The following is a 20,576-nucleotide window of genomic DNA, read 5'->3' as shown; positions in this document are numbered from 1 at the left end:
CATCTGTGCAATAAGGAGCATCAGCTTATGTTACACAACCTTATTGAAAGTCACTTTCATAAGCTTCTAGGTAGAAGGTGAGGGCTATAGATTTATATCAGATAAACTTCTTACTTGTGAATTTCAAAAGAAATTCTAGCATTGCTGAGCAAAGATGTTAGAAGGAGAAAATATTGACAGGGCGGGTAACTTGTCATGTCAGTGTCATGAAGGACAATCAGCTCTTTCATTGTTTAAGGATTGATTTGTTCTGTTGTGAATTATCCTAGTCCCCTATTTCTATTTTGATGGCTTTAGACATTTAATACTGTCTGATTAGTGCTTCTGCCAGGGACTAGGCAGAGGGAGAGAGTAAAGATAAAACTCTCCTTCTGTTCCAGCCACTGGGGAACACCAGGGCTTGGAACTTTCTAGAGCATCTCCTAGAAAGGAGCCACAGGCTTCTCTCTTCAGGATTTGGGACTTCCCCTAGGCTTGGGGACAAGGAAGCCTTCGTAGAAGAGTGCCCTCAGAACCAAGCCAAAAAGGTACTCTTAAGTCCTCCCTTCTCTTCCATCCCTCCATTCCCTGAGACAAAATTAGAATGCTGTGTCGCTGCCTGTATTGGAGAAGAGTGAGAGGGTCTTGGAAATTATAAGGGAGGAGATATTTTGTCTGTTAAATACTCCCGCCTGATAAATACCTGGGAGCTCCGGCTGCCTCTGTGACTGACTACATTCTACCTGGGAAAAGACACAGCAAGGAAAACTTGACTGACAAATTATCCATATAGTGCCATCTATGGTGAGATATTAGTCACTGCATCTTCTCACCAAAAAGATTTGAATGAAAGACAACCAAAGAGATCCACGATAAGTCCCTGACCAGGCAAAGCAGGTCTATAGCAGAAGACCTTCGGATCAAAAGGATAAAGCATGTGAAATCTGATTTTTTTTAACTTAATCAACACAATTCTGCAGTCTGGTATAGTAGAGAAACCATGGATCATCAGGATAAATAGAATGAATAGTCTAGACGTATTCAACTAATTAAACTCTCTCTTGAAACCACACTAAAATCGCATTGTATTTTTTTAAGGCATAATCTGGCAAGGGAGGATATAATAGGGTAAGAGACAATAATTACACAATTTTGGCAACGATCTATAGGTTTACAGCTATAACACATCTGAGGAAACTGATCATAGGTTTAGAGTTACAGCCTAGAATAAGGAGGGTTGGTTGACAGCTGTTTAAGGAATAGTCTCCCACCTGGGAGAAAACTAAAGGTTTCCCTTCTGGAGACAAGAAAGCAGGGGGTCTGAGGATAACACAATCCCTGGTGAAGGCAGGGATACCATTTGAAAGCAAAGAGATAAAGTGATCATAAACATTCTACCCCTTCCCCCATTTGGCTCTGGAAGGCTGGCATCCAGGCCTTTATTTTCCTGGCAAGTGATTAAACAGATCTTCTCTCAGGACTTGATCGGCTCAAGAAGAAAGAACTAAAGGTATTGACATTAGGGGTTACTCCAAAGAGACAAAGACTGATCCCTCTACAATGATGCCTTATTAACTCTTATACTTTGCATGTTAATATTCAGATATACAGATGCTTTGAAAAGTCCAATCAGCTTTTTAGTCCACCCATTTGAAATATGAACAGGCAATTAAAAATCACTAGACATATGAGGAAAACTTACTTAAAAAGTAGAAGTAAGCAAGAATAAAAGTAACCTTAAGGAAAACAATGACTATGTAGTGAGAAGAAAACTTTAAATATACATTTATCATTAATATCCTTAGAAAGATAATAAAACATATTGAACCACTGAAAAAATAACAATGCTATTTTTTGAAGAAATGTCAGAGAACATAAACTGGCTCTTAGACATTAAATAGAGTGTAGCAGAAACAAAACACTCAAAGAAGGGTTGGAAATAAGGTGTGGAAAGCTCCCAGAGAGTAGAGCAAACAAATAAAATGAAAAATTGGAGGGAGAATATATGAAAATGTAAAATTTGATCAAATAATATTCCAGAAGAAAGAGAACAGAAATTAGCATAGAGATAATTTTTTTTTTCTTTCTTTTTTTTTTTTTTTTTTTGTGGTACTCAGGCCTCTCACTGTTGTGGCCTCTGCCGTTGCAGAGCACAGGCTCTGGATGCACAGGCTCAGCGGCCATGGCTCACAGGCCCACCCAGCCACTCCGGGGCATGTGGGATCTTCCCGGACCGGGGCACGAACCCGTGTCCCCTGCATTGGCAGGCGGACTCTCAACCACTGCACCACCAGGGAAGCCCCAAGATAATTTATGAAAATGTTCCAAATAGAAGAAAAATAGCTTTCAGACTACAAGGGCTTCAAGAGTGTCCAGCACAGGGGATAAAAATAAACCTATACCAAAGCACATCATTGTGAAGTTTCCAGAAACTGGAACTTAATAAGATGCTAGAAATTTCCAAAGAGACAAAATAAAAAAACAGACCACATATATTTTTAGGGTGATGAAATAGTAATTCTTCAAATCTCTTAACAGCCCACTAAAAGCTAAAAGACAATGAAGCAACTTTTCTCACAAAAATCTAAAAGAAAATTTTCTTAACCTACAATATTATACCCAGATAAACTAGCAATAAAGAATGCAAATGTCATAAAGCCATTTTTAGACGTACAAGGCTCAAAAAACTTAACACTCAGGAACCCTTTCTCAGGAAGCTACTGACAAATGTGCTCCCACTGAAATGAAAAGCTAACTATGAAGGAGGAAGATGCAGTTTACAAAAAATAAAAGAGATTCAACAAAGAATAGAATTTTTAAAAATGTTAATTGATTAATCTAAATTGGATTAGGTCATAAGACTCTAGGAAAGGCTTCATCAAGTAAATGAAACTGGGAGAACAGTTGTGCCTGAACATATTGCAAAGAGGTTTAGATAACTGTGTCTTCTTCCTGGAGAGACTTAAGCTGAAACATCTTTTCTTAGATGCCTGGAACATGAGGTCAAGCTGGAAAGTTCTGTTGGAAGTAGGTTTCAAGAAGTCAATTAATAAAAGGGGTCAGGACCTGAGAAAATGGGAGAACCAGTCCATAAACCTCTTTAGACTGTTCCATTCTGTTCTCCAGAGCTCCCTTTTCTGGACACAGATCCTCCTCTTCTTAATTGTTCCCAAGGCCTGGGACTTCCCTGGTGGTCCAGTGGTAAAGAATCTTCCTTCCAATGCAGGGAACATGGGTTTGATCCCTGATTGGGGAACTAAGATCCCATGTGCCACAGGGCAACTAAGTCCATGCGCCACAACTACTGAGCTCATGTGCCTCAACTAGAGAGGAGCCCCCGCACCACAACGAAGAGCCCGTGCACTATAACAAAAGATCCCGCATGCCTCAACGAAGATCCCACGTGCTGCAACTAAGACCCGACACAGCCAAAAATATAAAAATAAATTAATTGTTCCCAAGGCCCATAGGATGGTCCCAGGTTTAAAGAAGACAAGGGAGTAGCTTGTTCCCCAGTATATATTCAAAGGCCTTGGCATGCACTTGTAAGCATGAAATGCATCCAGCTGTATGTCCCTGGATATACAGCAAGATTTAAAAGCATCCCTGGGAGGTCTCATTTTGTCACAACAAAATTTCACATTTTTGTCTTCCTGACATTTTCAAGAGGACACAAGTGGAGCCTCAGTCATCATCTACCCCAGGGGAAGGAAAGAGGCAGAAGGAGGCAGAGGTACAGTTCCTGGCCATGGCATATGTGTACAGCTACCTGACATTTGAGAGTTTCTCTGCAGCAAAGATATTGCTGAAGAATGACAAGCCATATAAATGGCCATTGGGGACCATCATTTTGTCATGCCACTTTCTTCTCGTATCCCTTTGAAGATGGTTCCTCCCCATTGAAGTCAGATCTTTTCACATTTGATCACCAGCCTTCTTTTTTCAGCATACACTAGAACTTCTTTTGAATGAAAAAGCTTCATAGAGCAGTGTTTTCTCCATTCCTTGAGACATATTTTTCCTACTTTGGCTCTAAGTGGTTCAAATAATATAAATGCTTATAAAGATCTTTAGGTGCCTTTATATGAGTGGCATGTCCACTTGGAAGCATATCAATCTTTTATTAAGAAAATATAGAAGGGACTTTATTTTTAGCCTTTGTCAGCTGGTATTATCCTTCTGAACTTAACTTTTCTTCCTGTTTTTATTCCAGAAAATCATCCCATTGCTTTTAATTGTGGTTTGATGTTTCATAATCTCATTCTAATATGGACATTTTGTTTTAATTTAGCTGGTAATCATCCAGAGTATATTAAACCACTTGAATTCATAGAACTTTAGAGCTGAAAGAGACATAAGAGCCCATCTAGTTTTCTCATCCTGTGGTTGAAGAGTTTGTCGCTGATCAATTACTGCTGGCAGGAATGGAAGCCGCATTTCTTGTACTGTTACTAAATTGACTGGTTTAGAAAAACAGTGTTTTCCCCATCTTAGTTCTCAAGGCTTTTCATTTTTCTATGTGCCTCAGTGGACCTGAAAAAAAATTGTAAGCAGTTTCGCAAAAACAGTGACGGGTTGGTGGAAAAGTACTGATGCATTTAAGTCATCAGCAGCAACAGTATTCCAGCTGTAGGTTACATGCAACAAAGAAAAATCCTCTAAGGGTCTGTTTTCATCCAAAAGCCTTTACTGGTCAGAACTATATTTTTAGGCTAATTCATTATGCCAAAAACATCTACATTTTTGCAAATGAACTCTTGACCCCTCAGCTGATGCCTTGCAACTTATAAACCTCCAACTCCTGATCTTTACTTTTTCATTGGCTTTTCTTGACTTTGACATATCTCTGCCTAGTCATTTGATATATCAAAAGTCTTGCACATTTGCTCCTTTAGTTAGCAAGGCAAGCTTTGGGGTTGAAAAGTTGCTCTGCCTACTTGCAGTCTACAATCATATTCTGAACTGTCCTCCAAACTCATATATTGTTCCTATTCAAAATTAGGTAAATTCCTCAGCTGGGGATTTTTAAATTATTTGATATAATTAATTGTAAATAAAGCTTACAAACACTGATTCACCTAACTCTTGTTTTTACTAATTTTAATCTATGCTAAAAACTCTGTTAAAATCTTTGACTCCTAGGAAATAGTAAAGGTAGAGAAGGTAACCCAAAGATTATATTAATTGACCTATAGGACTTTAAGCAAGTTTATATTCAATTTAGCAATATTTTAATAGGTTTGGGGGGTTGCTGGCACACATATATGTATGTATCAATATCCCATAGCCTTCTTTGAAATGGGTTTGTCATCATCCTGATTTTCTCATTAATGAATCAAATAAAATTTTGACACATGTTCTTTGGCATGTTGCAGAGCATAACTGAAATATAATATCCTGGTTTGAGAATAACAAATATATAGCTTGCATACCCCCACTTTTCTGTCATGCATTCCATGACCGACATCAAAATTATTCACAAGCATGGCTCAGAATCTTTCTCAACACAAGTGCCCGGAAGGCACTAGAGACAATATAATGGAAATCCATGCTAAAATTAGAATTAATTTGTCATCCATGCCATATTGGCATATGTTTTGTTTTAATTGCTTTTAAAAGTTGCTGATCACACCAAGGGATATTTATTCCCAAGATACCAGACACAAACACAGCCTTCACCCGCACCATAAAGATGGTATGTCTTGGTCACACCATATTGTATTGCTGTCATTTGCATGCCTTTAGAAGGAGCATATATACTTGTGAGTTTTCCTTCGGTACACTTTATTCCAGGAGTCACATTACTTTCTTTTGTTGGCCCCTAAAGCCACTTGCATTTATTGCCTGTCCTTTGAGGAACAGCTGTGGTTAGAAATTGAGATGTATGAAACTGTCATTTGCATAGGTTAAAAACACCAAATATTAATAATTTCATATGATTTGACCTAATCAGATAAAAGAATCAAAATTATGCCATCTTTAGTGATCTCCCAGTTTCAAAACCATTTATTTTCTCTTTTGAATCACTAATTGTCAAAAGTAAGTGCTGATTTTACAGCTACAGTGCACAGAGAATTGTGGTATATTCCAAGGATGACAAAGATAGAAACATACATCCTGCTCTGGAGGAGCGCATGCCTGCTGTTCAAGGGGTGAATGGTCTTATTTTCTATTAGACTATGAGCTCTTTGAAGGCATAGTCTGTGCTTTGCTCTGCTTTATTTTTTTGTGTATTCATCACATTGCAGGCGTTCAATAAATGTTTGTTAAGTGAGTGGAAGGTAAAGAGACGGGAGAAGGAAAGGAAAGAGAGAGGGAGGAATAGACACTCATTTGAGAATAAGGTGACAGGATGGCGATAAATCAGAGTAAAATGATAATTGTCCACAATGCAGACGAAGGATCACCCCAAACCTCAAACAGAAGACTGAAAGTCACTTAACAACAAAGTAAATAAAATAACACCCATTTTTCTATTTTAAAAAGTGCCAGCTCTCGAGTGCCAAAGCATGGAAATACCCAGGACCCGGGACTCCAGTAACACTGATGCTCGAGAGGACGGGCCACCTGGCTTCTAAAGCTTAATTTAAGCATCTCAGATCTTCATCTTTTGTATACCTGCTCTATGATTTTCATTCCTACCGATAAAAGGAATGAAAAGGAAGACGATGAAGAAATTAGATTTTTTTAAAAAAAATACTTTATCTCTAAATGTTTTATGCTCCAAAATATTGTTGAAAGCTATCTATTGAGATAACTTTGGCCCTAAGAGGCACTGACTTTGGTTTGTTCCCAAAAATTGAAACCAGTCTGAAAGAGTATATGCATTCCACCATAAATGAATTTCAAAAGAAGGTTTCAAAGGCAATAACCAAAGTGTTCTCATCAATGACAGCATGATTGGAACCATCACATGGTAGGTGATGGTTATTTGGAGGTATAAACTATGGCATCTCTAAGATTTTCTTTTTGTAAGATACAGCTCCACTCGTCAAAAGCCAGTAACCAAATTTCTTTCTATTTATTTATTCCTGGAAAATATTAAAGGTGATTTAGCTATAATGTTTCCAGAATTATGGAACATACTCATCAGTTATTTTGAGAAACTTATTGAATGTAAAAAGATTTACACTGTGGGTAAACAGTCAGTGCTAGCTTTTCCATTTGCAGATGACACATCTCTTACCATTCAAGAATAAATAATGCTCAGATCAATAAAAATTAGAATTATTAGATATCGTGTTTTTACGTATGAGTTTGGCATAAGGGTGAAGAGAAGGCAAACCACTGGTGAAAGAGTAAATTGCTAGAACTTTAACAGAAAGCAAATTGGTTATGTGTAGTAAAAGCTTTAAAAATATGCATAGTCTTTGAACCAGCAATTCTATTTCTGGAAATTCATTCTCAGGAAATAATTAAAAGTTTGTACAGAGGTTCAACTACCAGAGTATTCCATACAATGTCATTTATACTAGTGAAAAATGAGAGACAACTCCAAAGATAATGGAATATTACTTAGTCATGTGATGGCTATATATTTTATAATATATAAAATGTAAATATTATATAATTATATGACAGTGTTCATAATATATTGTTCAGTTAATATAAACAAACGTTTCTAAATCATATACAGATATATAGGATTGCAGTTTCATAAAAGAATTACACACACACACGCATACACACTTTTTTTTTTCTGGAAGCATATACAACAAGAGTTTAATAGTAATTGTCTCTGAAGGAAGAGTTAGGCATGTTCAGAAAAGTTTTACTTTTCCTCTCTGTTCATCTTATTTCCTAATTTTTCTTCCATAAACATATACCACTTTTATATTAATACAAAACTTTTTCAACAAGGAAAAAAACTTACTTCCCTCTAACATTTACTAGCAAGATCTTTACTGCTCACAAATGCACTGGTGATTGTGTTTATTTTGTTTGTTTGTTTGTTTGTGGCTTTGATTGTTAAGGTTGAAGAGACAAACTGTGATGATGAACCAAAATCATGAAGATGGCCCTTTCTATGTATTACATAAAATTCACTTTAATAAAGAATTATCTCAGTATTTAGTATTAGTCACCTCAGAAAGATTACAACAAAAGAAAAATTCTAAATACAATCTGAATAAACTAACTAAAGTGTGAGTCATATTTCTTTCATTTGAAGTAAAGTCATTCTAAATAAGAACTTTAAAGACCTTCCTTTTTATGAGCATTCAAATTTTTGTTCCTCAGTATGGTCATCTTTATTTTCTGTTTTAGAGATAAAAAATCATTATTTGAAAACATTTTCACTTTATTTTAAATAATAAAACCACTTGTGAATAACTCTTTTAATTATAAAAGTAACATATTTTCATGATAGAACATTGGGAAGTGCACTCCTAATTCTATCACCTAGAGATAAGCACTAATAACATTTTGCTGTCCATACGCAAAGTTGATAAGCATTCTTATATTTAAAAACAGGAGATCGGTGTTCAGGTATTTAACTCCTCTGAAAGTCTGTGATACTCATGTAACTACATTTTCCTCTATTATTTCTGGCATTTGGAGATAAATGTAGTGAAATAGCATGATCCTAGACTACTGTTTATCCATATTAAATTGCAATTGGGGCTACTGTCTTCCATCTTGGATGCTACCAGAGTTTTCTGGCAAAAAAAAAAAAAAGTTAAAGCAACATGATGCCAGAAACCCATGAAAATAATACATTCACATTCTTCTTAACTCTTCATTTCCTCCAGGACAGATATCAGTGGATGGATTTATGCGCTATCTGAGTGGAGAAGAAAATGGAGTCGTTCCACCTGAGAAACTGGATTTGAATGAAGATATGTCTCAGCCACTTACTCACTATTTCATTAATTCCTCACACAACACCTACCTCACAGGTATGAGTTCATAGTTCTTTGACAATTATTTTATCCAGTCTCACCAAATGTCACCAACCTCTGCTTACTGTTGTTCTGAAGTGGAGGCGTATTTCCTTTCACTTCCTGTGAAAAACCTCTGAGAACTGAGGTTCCATGACCAGAGGCTCCACCCACAAGCAACAATATCATTTCTTCACATCTATTCCTAAGTTTTCATGTCATCTAAAATGTATTCATGTCTGGTATCTTCAGACCAATGGAATTTTTGCATAACTGAATTCTTTCTTCAATAGACTTCAAGCCACTTATAAAGCCACATAGTTCTCTGGACTGTTTTCATCTACAGGAAAGTTCTTCCCTAAATAACTTCCACTCAAGGCATATTAATAATTTTGCTCAGGTGCACAGGGCTTTAGACATAAACAAATTTCTTTGTGAGTGACAACTTATATATACTTTGTTGCAAATATTATGATAAAGGAGTGCGTTTCCTAACTTGACCCTAAACTGAGCACTGCCATGGCTTTTAGTAGATTGTTAAATAGAAAAAAATATTAAAACATATATATAATATATATTATCTCAATATAGTTTAGAATAAAAATTTTAATAAATACCAATCTCAATAAACTAAAAATGTTTTTATAATCAAAATACATTTCTTGCAGAATACTCTCTGATTACCAGCCTTAGAAAGACTTTGTAAAAAAAAAAAAAAACCTACTGGTTTAAGAAAAAAGGACTTTTCAAAACCTTATCACTTTCTTGCTTCATACAGTCCATCACCCAAATGAATATAAGATTGCCAGACCTTAAGACCCACAATGCAACCAAAGTCTGGGGTCTCATTTGGTATCTGTAAGTTACAGGTACTTGCCGTGCCTTGAGGGAGGTTTTGATGTGCTTATGGCTCTTTGCCTAGGGGTGTGTGGTTTGTGTGGCAGGATAGACCAGCAATGCCATGCACATAGTGGCAGGGAGGTCCAGGCACTAGGTATTCATGAGAGTGTTCAAGAGAATTTCACAGGGTTCAGCCATCTGACAAATAAGCAGTTCAGTCTTCTGAATTCCTTAAGGGGATCCATTTCTCTAGGCACAAATGTATGTTGTGCTAGCATCGAATCCAGCGTTAGCCTGGTATCCCACACTTGGTGAAAAATAGCTTAGAATAGAAATGACTCATGGACAGAGATAGCAATGTGGCCCCTGGACAGCTAGAATGAGCTATTTCAGGATGATTCCATATCATCTGAGACCATCTTGTCAGAATCATATACTCTGAGTTCTACAGGCAGTTGAACTGCAACTTGCATGTTCTTCATGAAAATCGGACTGTTCTCATGCTACTTGTGGTCTGTTTTGTTTCAACTACATACCTACTAAGAGAGATTCAGGCTATAAAACTAATTAGATTCGTGTCTGGCTCATCCTAAACCCTATTCTTCTCATCTCTTGGCTGTATAACCAATCACGCCAAAACACAGGGACATAAGACAGCCACCATTTTATTTTGACCATATTCTATATGTCAGGAATTCAGACAGGACACAGGGCAGATGGCTTGTTTCTGTTCCCTGGTGTCTTGGGCTACAGCTGGGAAGTGAATGGCTGGGGTGACACAAAAGGCTTGATTGTTGGAATCATCTGGAGGTTTCACCACCAACATGTCTGGACCTGGGCTAGTGACCTAACAGCTGGGCTCAGTTAAGACTGCTGACCTAATTGCCTAAAATTGGCCTCCCCATGTGGCTTGGGCTTCCTCACAGCATGGCAGCCCCAGGGTAGGTAGACTTCTTACATGGCAGCTTACAGCTGCAAAAACAAGTGTCCCAAAGAAACGTGGAGGAAGCTTAATTGCCCTTTTTTGCACTTAGCCTCTGAAGTTCCATACTTTCACTTCTTTCTTTATTTGTCAGAAATGTCACAAACCTACCCAGCTTCAAGGTTCTTTATTTGTCAGAAATGTCACAAACCTACCCAGCTTCAAGGTAAGGGACATAGACCACAGCTCTCAATGGGAGGAATGTCAGAATATTTTTAGCCGTGTTTTATTTTTTTTCTAAGTTTATTTATTTATTTGTTTGTCTTATTTTTGGCTGCATTGGGTCTTCGTTGTGGTGCACGGGCTCCTCATTGTCGTGGTTTCTCTTGTTGCAGAGCACAGGCTCTAGGAACGCAGGCTTCAGTAGTTGTGGCTTGCAGGCTCTAGAGCACAGGCTCAGTAGTTGTGGCACACAGGCTTAGTTGCTCCGCAGCATGTGGGATCTTCCTGGACCAGGGCTCGAACCCGTGTCCCTTGCATCGGCAGGCAGATTCTTAACCAATGCGCCACCAGGGAAGCCCCTTAACCTGTTTTAAAATTACTACAGGTTTCATAGCTTCAAGAAGAGAGTGTCCACTTAGCCCACTTTCTTGGATTCAGTTTCTTAGACTTATTACAAAAATTTTGCAGCTCCCACTCAAATTGCTAAGCATTTGTAAAGGATTTTTTCCTTCCCAGAGGTCCTTAATCTTATTCGGTAGCATTGATGTATCTGGCAGTCTGGTGAAGCCTATGGACCCTTCTAAGAATGTTAAACGTATAAAATAATGTACATAGAATTAAAGAGGAAAAACTTCCATTGAAATATTTTAATCAAATATTGAAAAACAAATTTGGATAAAATTGTATATATTTTATTAACACAATTTTTAAAAATTGTATAAGTAATACGTGTGATATTTGCAACAATTGGAATATGATATGAAAATATCTGTGATTCCTACTGGTAACAAAGTCACTGTCCTGCTAGTACTACAGTGATTTGTGGCCTACATTCATAACTGAAGAGAATGTTAAATTGCACATAGTGATTTGAGTTAAAGATGTAATCTTTTTTCTCATCCAAGTTTGAGGAGGTCTATAGAACCTCAAGTAAAAGTCTAGATCTTTGACTTGATAGGATCCTAAGAAATATAACTTTAAAGACTTTGACACATGATTGAATCTTGCATTTATCTTGTACTTAGGACCCCAAAGTGCTTAAAAATACTTAAACATATGTTCAGTTAAATTTTGGACATTGTGTGTTGTTTTATCTATCTGGAAGTCACACTATGCAATAATTTTACCAATAGTCTTTTTTAAGTCCAAAAATGAATATATTTACTTGTGTTAGTATCTGTATTATTTGCCATATAACAAATCAGGCAATGATACCAAAATGACTGAATGACAAGACTGACTGGGTATATATACGTTCTATTCTTTTTACCTTCTTCCAGAGTATGTTAATTTTTCCCTTTTTGCATATCATTATGGACAAAGTTTTCAGAGTTTACATAGGTTCACTCAACCACAGCCACTATTCTCCTTTTGATGTTCAAATCATCTCAGCTTTGGTCAGTGGAAACATTTTTTAGGCTGGCTTCTCTCTCCTCTTGACATGACCCATTGATCTTTGAAAAATGTCCTTGTTTTCTGGCACATAAAGATCTTCCAGTCTCATCTTTCTGCACCACGCATGGAATCAGACTTTTCCCCCAATGATCCCTTGTTCCTTTTAGTGTGAATAAATACGCATATGGGTAACAGCAATTTGAACCCTGTGCTATGGAATGTTGTTTCTGGACCATTTCAGTGAACAAATCAAGAAAAGATACATTTTTCTTCTTGTTAAGGCACAAGAATTCACATAAAGATTTATACTCCTATCTTCCAGTTTAAATTCTTGATTCTATAGCTGTGCTTTTTGTATCAATCTTGATACCTAGCAAATTATACATAATTACTCATTTGTTTTACTGACAACACAATAATAGTTCCAAGAAAATTGTTCAATAGCAACACAAACAATAGAACTACAAAATACTGTTCAATTTTTCTCAGCAGTTCTTTTTGTTTTTTAACTGCATTTTACTAAGGACTTTTAGTCCAATTAATTTCTTCCAGGGTCACTCATTTGCCCTCCCTCTGATTAACTTGGTCAGCACAAATATGGTAGAGAACTTGGCTCCATTGTGTCAGTTGGGTTTGGGGTGTTACCATATTAATGGCCAATAGTTTTCAGAAAGTAGAGCTTTCAGCTACTATAAAAGAGAACGGTCCACTCTACTTTTTGCTGAAGAAAGAACTCAAAGAGCTGTCTCCAAATTTCTGTACAACTAAACCAACTCTCTCCCCAATTTTTAAATTTCTAATAGTATTTTTAAATTTCTTAAGTATTTCTAGTAATACTTAAAAGTATTCACATCTTTTTAAGTATTCAATTTTTAAAGCTATGTTACCTATGTTAGACCATGTTCTGATCTTTAAGGTTTTTTTTTAAACTTATCTTCCTCACGTTTCTGAGACATATATTTTCATACCAGGGTTTGCATTATGTAAATCTCCATTCTTACAATATTACCTTGTCCCAATACCAGTCAAAATCTCTGCAGGGGAACTAAGGAGAATTCCATATAATTAATTTTAAAAATTAATATAAATTCTAATATAGGTTCCTGAGGTTTTGCCTAAAATCCTCTTCTAACAGGTAAAATTTGGTTTTACTTCATATGATATTATTAGTGTCCTTGTTTTAATTATAGAGAGTCAGAACTCTTATCTCTCAGAGACCTTTGGGTAAGCATCTAAAATATAGAAATTCAAACTTCCCAAAGCCTATTAAGAATGTTATAAAATAAAATTATAACCAAGGTATAACCCGATAAAATCCAGTTAAATGTTAAAATCAATACCTAGAAAATGAGTTAGATTTTATACTTTACAAGCAGTTCCAGAGCAAGTAGAAATATTTTCTACAGAAACATTATTTCACGGAAGGGGTATTGTGGTGGAAAAAGAAAAGTTTTCCTATTCAAATGAGTTTTTAAAACGCTAGATTCAAACAAAGGTTGGCATCTACTGCAGTATGTTTCGAATATAGGGAAAAAAAGCTTACAGATTCACTCACACTAAGGTTATGATCAACCCTCCTCCCCTAGTCATGACCACGCTAGGTACTTTCTTGGAGTATTTTAAGAACAAGTATTCCTGAGAAATGCCAGTCTAAATTCAAATAAGGAGAACTTCATTATTTGGAACGTTTTCTTTTGAGCATTCAAAGGGACCATAAAGATTAAACATACAGTATAAAAACCAATCAATTTAGCAATGCATTTTCATTATTATGTCTATTTCTCTGCTCATTATTGCCCCTTTGTTGACTATCAAGACACTCAGAAGGAAAAATAAAATCCAATCACTGAGAGAAATACATGCACAAAATGAGTTGATGTTTAATTACGATGGTCATTTTCTAGGGTTTTGGATAGACTTGGCAGTACATCAGGTAGTGATTACGGTTTAAGTTATTGTTTTTCCTTGAGGAATCTACCCTTATGACTCAAAACAAGATTGTCTCAGGACTGAACAGTGTGCATTCATTTCAATTACACTTTTTCAGCTCTTCATAAATCTTTCCATACTCTAAACCATTTGGGAGATGATGGCTCCATATACTCAGGAAAAGCAAAGTGACATATCTCTGAATAATTAACATTTTTATTCAGCTTGGGAAGTAAAACATTAGATTGGAGGTTTTAGTTATCCCTCTGATGAATTAAACTATCTGATTATTCAATTCCTCTCCTATACCTTAAGGTATAGTTTTTCCCTTGGCAATCCACTACCAACCCAAGCTTAGTGTCACTCCCTCCCTTTACATCTCTCCTACTCATTTAGTCCTTAGCATATGCAACTTTTTATAATTTATTTTTGGTTTAAAGCACACACAGACCTATGAAAGTTGGGTGGTAGAATGGAAAGAAGTTGAGCTTAGCAAATAAACAGACCAAATTTCAATTTGCCTTTAAGTAAATTAAGTCTTCTAAGCCTTAATTTCTTCATGTGAAAATGAAAGTAAATTGAAACAGCCAGGGTATTTTGGGCTATGCATAAGAGGATACTATTACTTAATGGCTTAAACATTAAGAAATTTACTACCTCACACAGCAAGAAGTCCAGAAGCAGAGTGGTTGAGTATTGATTAAATCAGGAATTCATTGATGTCATCAGAGACCCAGATGCTTTCTTTTTGCTCCTCTTATGGTTTCTTTTCCTTTTTTAAAAAAATATATATGTATTTATTTATTTTGGCTGTGCTGGGTCTTAGTTGTGGTATGCAGGATCTTCGTTGCAGCATGTGGGATCTTTACTTGTGGCATGTGGGATCTTTTAGTAGCAGCATGAGGACTTCTTAGTTGCGGCATGCAGACTTCTTAGTTGCGGCATGCATGTGGGATCTAGTTCCCCAACCAAGGATCAAACCTGGGCCTCCTGCATTGGGAGCATGGAGTTTTACCCACTGGACCACCAGGGAAGTCCCATCCTCTTATTGTTTCAAGATGACTGTGCACCCTGAGCATTGCCTCCATAAGAAATAAGCTGCACATGTGGCCCAGGGAACATCCGCATCTTGTGGCCCTTTGTATGAGTGAGGTCTTCCCCAACTCACCCAGCAGACTTTCCTTTACACCCTATTAGATGTAGCCCAGAGTTACACCATACAGCAATGCCCTACAATAAGTACCAACATGGACCACAGAACCACTGTGACTGGCTGAGAAGAATTAAGATTTATCCCAGGGCTGGAGAGCGGACCCTGAAGCATATCAGAGCCTAAATAGATTATTCTGTTGGCAAGGAAAAAGAGAAAGAAATGACAGCCAGAAGTGTAATAGTGCAGTGAGGGTGTAAACTCCCTGGCACATAAGAGCCTTCTCCTTTGTTTGTACTTGCCTCTTTACCTAAATGGTAAGGTAAGGAAGATGTCTTGTGTCATTTTTGTATCCAAAGCAGCCAGTATTTTACCTCCCACAGAGAATATTTGAGAATATGAATATATCCTGTAATCAGTAAGGCATATGCTTAAAGTTCTTTTCCCACTTGCCTAAGCCATCCAATGGCAATTGGATCTATGTTCAAAAGAGGTTCATGGTGAGAAATCATAATGGAAAAGAATATAAAAAAGAATGTGTGTGTGTGTGTGTGTGTGTGTGTGTGTGTGTGTGTGTGTGTGTATATATAAACTGAATCACTTTGCTATGCAGCAGAAATGAACACAACACGGTAAATCAACTATACTTCAATAAAAAAAAAAAAAGACCTTCACAGTCTTACTGGGGCAGCAGACAGATAATGTAGAAGAGAGAGATCAGATCAAACTGATGGCCCTAGAGACGGTCAAGATGAACAACACATCCTCTGTATTTTGCATAGTTCCCTCAAGTGTAGCTGTTGGTTTCACAGCATTGAAAGCAAGTAGAAATGGTTCCCACATCCATTTATTGAAGGAGACAGTGTTTATTGAAGAAAGCCACTGAATTAACAAAAGTTTCACAATCTGGAAACTTCTTACCCTAAAGATTGAAGAGAAGACAATAAATAACGATAAATATAAATATAGGCAATTAATCATCACACTCCACAAGATGAGAAATTTCTCAGAAGCTTATGTTAATAGACGGATTGTGATTTTCAATTTTCTGGTCTCTTCCATCCATGGATGCCTTGACTAATCTGAGACAAACTCAAGTGAATGAAGCCAGCTGCCCAAAATGAGTGCAGTCAAGTGAGAAGTTGCAGAGCTCTGACTCGGGGCAGTATTATGAATTAATCTGAGATGGAGCTTCAGCGCCAAAGTTCAATCATAGGCTTGTAATGTACTCCAGAGGGTGTTCACAGCCAGGCAGAGGTGATGCCAGATACTAGTTTCAGAAACAACAAGGGTTGAGGGACTCATGACATATCATTAATCCCAACCTGTGGCAATCCCCTGGCCCCAGAAGCTTTATTTATTGGATCTAATCAAATGGAAATATAATGGTTGGATGGGATATAATAATGAGGAGTTAGGAATTTTAGGGAAGAAAAATAAACCAGCTTTGAGGCTTTAAGCAGAAAAGGAGAGAGTAGTGGCGAATATTAATTCACATATTTGGAAAAAATCTCCATAAATGAAGGAAAACATACAGAAAACCTAATATGCATTCCAAGCAATAAGACAGTTATGGATAAATGTGTGTTTTCTAATGCTTTCTTTGGAAGATTTTCTTTTCTAATACAGATTATTCATTTTAATAATGAACAAATTTACCTTAGAGGAATTCTTTTGGGCTTAGATGTTGGACAATAAACACGACACAGGCACACACACACACACACACACACACACACACACACACACATATACACCCTCCTCTTCCATTCTTTTTTTTTTTCAGAATCATTTCCATCTCTAACCCCATGCCTTACCATCTCTTTCAAAACATTAACTGATCAACATTCAAAAAGTACATCAAATTGCTTCTATTATATATATATATATTGCAAGCAAATCCAAAGAAATGTTTCTGGAAACTTCTTGAATCTTTTATGACAGAACACTCTAGTGTGGGTTAGGTATTTTTCTACCTTCAATCTATTATTAGATTGAAGCAACTTGCTTACTGGCAACTTCTTTACTGGCAATTCCCTTTCAGAAGTTAGTAACACTTAACAGAATATTAATGAAATTGCACATTATTGGATATAGTCAGTAATACACTTAAACAATTTCCTAGGTAGTACACAAGAAAATCTGCTCCACTCTTGAATAGCTGTGCAGTGGTCTGAAGGAGCTAGCATTTTTAAAGAATTAACCTGATAATTGTTTGAATTCTTCACTTCTTTAGCTAAAGTAGCCCTCCTTTAAGTTTAGGAATAACATATAAATGATCATCTTTTCCCCTTCACTACCACTCTCCATTTTTCCTTTATGCAGCAGAGACCTTTATTACAACAAACTTTGAAGCATTTTAAATGGCAAATTGATTATCTAGCATCAGGAATTTTCTAGATTATTTTGTCAGCATTTCTGCTTTTGCAAACACTTGTGTATTTAAAATGTCCTATTTTTTCCAGTAAAGAAAAGTGATTATGCAAACCTACTTAATCAGCCTTTCAGTGCATTTACTAGGGCTCTATAGAACTGAAAAATGTCACCCTTTTGTTATGCTGATATCGGATGTTGTGACATGCATATAAAAATAAAATTAAGCCAATAGGTTTAATCCCATTTTCTTTGTCCTGTGTGTCTCCAATGGACAGATCTTATCCATTTCAGTCATTTTGACAGTTTTCATCAATATGTCATCTTTTAAATGACTGCTAAAAAAAATGATGGACGCTTATAACGTATAAGTCACAGAAAATCTTTAATATGGAAAACCAAAAACTTCCATTTGTGTGTTTGATGTTGGGCTTGTCTCAAAACTTATTTATTATTAATCTTTTAAAAATAATTTATCAAGGGGATTCCCTGGCTGTGCAGTGGTCAGGACTGAGGGCTTTCACTGCCGTGGCCCAGGTTCAATCCCTGGTCAGGGAACTAAGATCCCGAAAGCCACATGATGCAGCCAAAATAATAATAATAAAAACTTATCAAAAAATTAGTACCTTCCATCGACTTCTTAAATGAAACAGAAATAGCTTGGCTTCTCTTTCCGCCCTCAGATTTCTTGGGTGCCTTGATTATTACAATTCTTATCACTTTACTAGAGGATATCAGTTCTGCTTCCAAAGGTTTTTAATTTTGATAAATTTTATCTATTTTATTCCTTTGATACTTGTGCTTTTGGTGTCATATCTATGAAACCATTGCCTAATTTAAGTCACAAAGATTTACCTCTACATTCTCTTCTAAGAGTTTTATAATTTTACCTCTTACAGTTAGGAGCTTCATTGATTTCAAGTTATTATTCTTTTAATATGATGTGATAGGGATCCAACTTCATTATTTTCCATTTAGCAATCCAGTTGTCCCAGCACCATTTCTTGAAAAGATGATTTTCGGCAATGAATTGTTTTGGCACCCTTGTTGTAAGTCAATAAATGTAAGGGTTTATTTCTGGGGTCTCAATTCTATTCCATTGATCTATGTGTCTAATCTTATGCCACTACCACGCTGTCTTTTTTTTTTTTTTAACATCTTTATTGGAGTATAATTGCTTTACAATCATGTGTTAGTTTCTGCTTTATAACAAAGTGAATCAGCTATACATATACATATATCCCCATATCTCCTCCCTCTTGTATCTCCCTCCCACCCTCCCAATCCCACCCCTCTAGGTGGTCACAAAGCACCAAGCTGATCTCCCTGTGCTATGTGACTGCTTCCCACTAGTTATCTATTTTACATTTGGTAGTGTATATATGTCAGTGCTACTCTCTCACTTTGTCCCAGTTTACCCTTCCTCCTCCTTGTGTCCTCAAGTCCATTCTTTACGTCTGTGTCTTTATTCCTGTCCTGCCCCTAGGTTCATCAGAACCTTTTTTTTTTTTTTTAGATTCCATATATATGACCACACTGTCTTGATCACTGGAGCTTTGTAGCTAAGTTTTGAAACTGGGAAGTGTGAGTCTTCCAACTTTTTCCTTATTTTTTAAGATCATTTTGGCTATTCTGAGTCTTTTACATTTCCATATGAATTTTGGGATCAGCTTATCGATTTGTGCAAAAAAAAGCCAGATATGATTTTGATAGGAATTGAATTTGTAAATCAATTTGGGGAGTAGTGCCATCTTAACAATTTTGAGTCTTCTGCTCCATGAACATGGGATATCTTTTCGTTTACTTAGGTCTTGTTTAATTTCTTTAACAGTGTCTTGTAAGTTTTATACTTCACTTGTCAAATTTAAATTTATTCCTACAAATTTATTTCACTTTTTCTAAGAGAATATTTAGCTATCCTAAGCATTTGTGCCTTGGACAAACATGACAGAAGGTTTGACTTATATAATAGAATAGCCTGTCAACAATACCCCTTCATACGGAGGGTCAGAATTAAAAGACTGAGTTTTGAAGTTATAATCCTGATCTTCCACTTACCAGCTTTGGAAACTTGGGCAAATAAAATGCTCTATGCCATGTTCATTATCAGAAAATAAGCATTTAAAAGTAAAGATAGGGCTTCCCTGGTGGCGCAGTGGTTGAGAGTCCGCCTGCCGATGCAGGGGACGCAGGTTCGTGCCCCGGTCCGGGAAGATCCCACATGCCGCGGAGCGGCTAGGCCCGTGAGCCATGGCCGCTGAGCCTGCGCGTCCGGAGCCTGTGCTCCACAATGGGAGAGGCCACAACAGTGAGAGGCCCGCGTACAGCAAAAAAAAAAAAAAAAAAGTAAAGGTAGTTATACCAGGTAGATTTTTATGAAGATTAAATGTAGTAATATACGTAAAGTCCAAAGAACTATAATTGGCACATGGTAAGCAGTTAATAAACATGAGTTATTGTTATTGTTACAATGCTCTCCTCCTATTCTCTCTTCCCCAAACCACTGCTAGGGAGCCACAATTCCATTTGGGATTGTGCCACTACCTTCTGGTATGTTGAGGCAGAAGAAAGACTGAGAACTGCTCAAGGTCTTGAACTCTGTTTTCCTATCATTGACGAGCTTTTCTAGGAAGCCACCAGTGTCTTCCTTGCTTTGTGGGAGTTTGAGCTTCATTTCGTTGACGTTTTACAGCTGGCCAGCTGGCTGGAAACTCCTCCGTCGAGATGTATCGCCAAGTGCTCCTGTCTGGTTGTCGCTGTGTGGAGTTGGACTGCTGGAAGGGACGGACCGCAGAAGAGGAGCCAGTCATCACCCATGGGTTCACCATGACCACAGAGATATCCTTCAAGGTAGAGTGAATGAATATTGCTAAGAGAGGAAGCTGGG

The 20,576-nt window shown here is 36.9% G+C and overlaps 1 protein-coding gene across 2 annotated transcripts in view; it reads left to right on the top strand.

The window, feature by feature from the left end:
* Positions 1 to 20,576, top strand: part of PLCB1 (phospholipase C beta 1) — a 686,080-nt gene that overhangs the window by 508,961 nt on the left and 156,543 nt on the right. For both annotated transcript variants that reach the window (XM_065892597.1, XM_065892598.1), the window contains exons 10-11: positions 8,730 to 8,876; positions 20,382 to 20,539. In XM_065892597.1, the coding sequence (XP_065748669.1) occupies positions 8,730 to 8,876; positions 20,382 to 20,539 (305 nt within the window). The remainder of the gene's footprint in view (positions 1 to 8,729; positions 8,877 to 20,381; positions 20,540 to 20,576) is intronic.

This window comes from Phocoena phocoena, chromosome 15 (assembly GCF_963924675.1).
Source record: "Phocoena phocoena chromosome 15, mPhoPho1.1, whole genome shotgun sequence".
Classification (NCBI taxonomy): Eukaryota; Metazoa; Chordata; class Mammalia; order Artiodactyla; family Phocoenidae; genus Phocoena; species Phocoena phocoena.
Note: the sequence above shows the minus strand (reverse complement) of the source record. Positions and strands in the feature narration are given on the sequence as shown.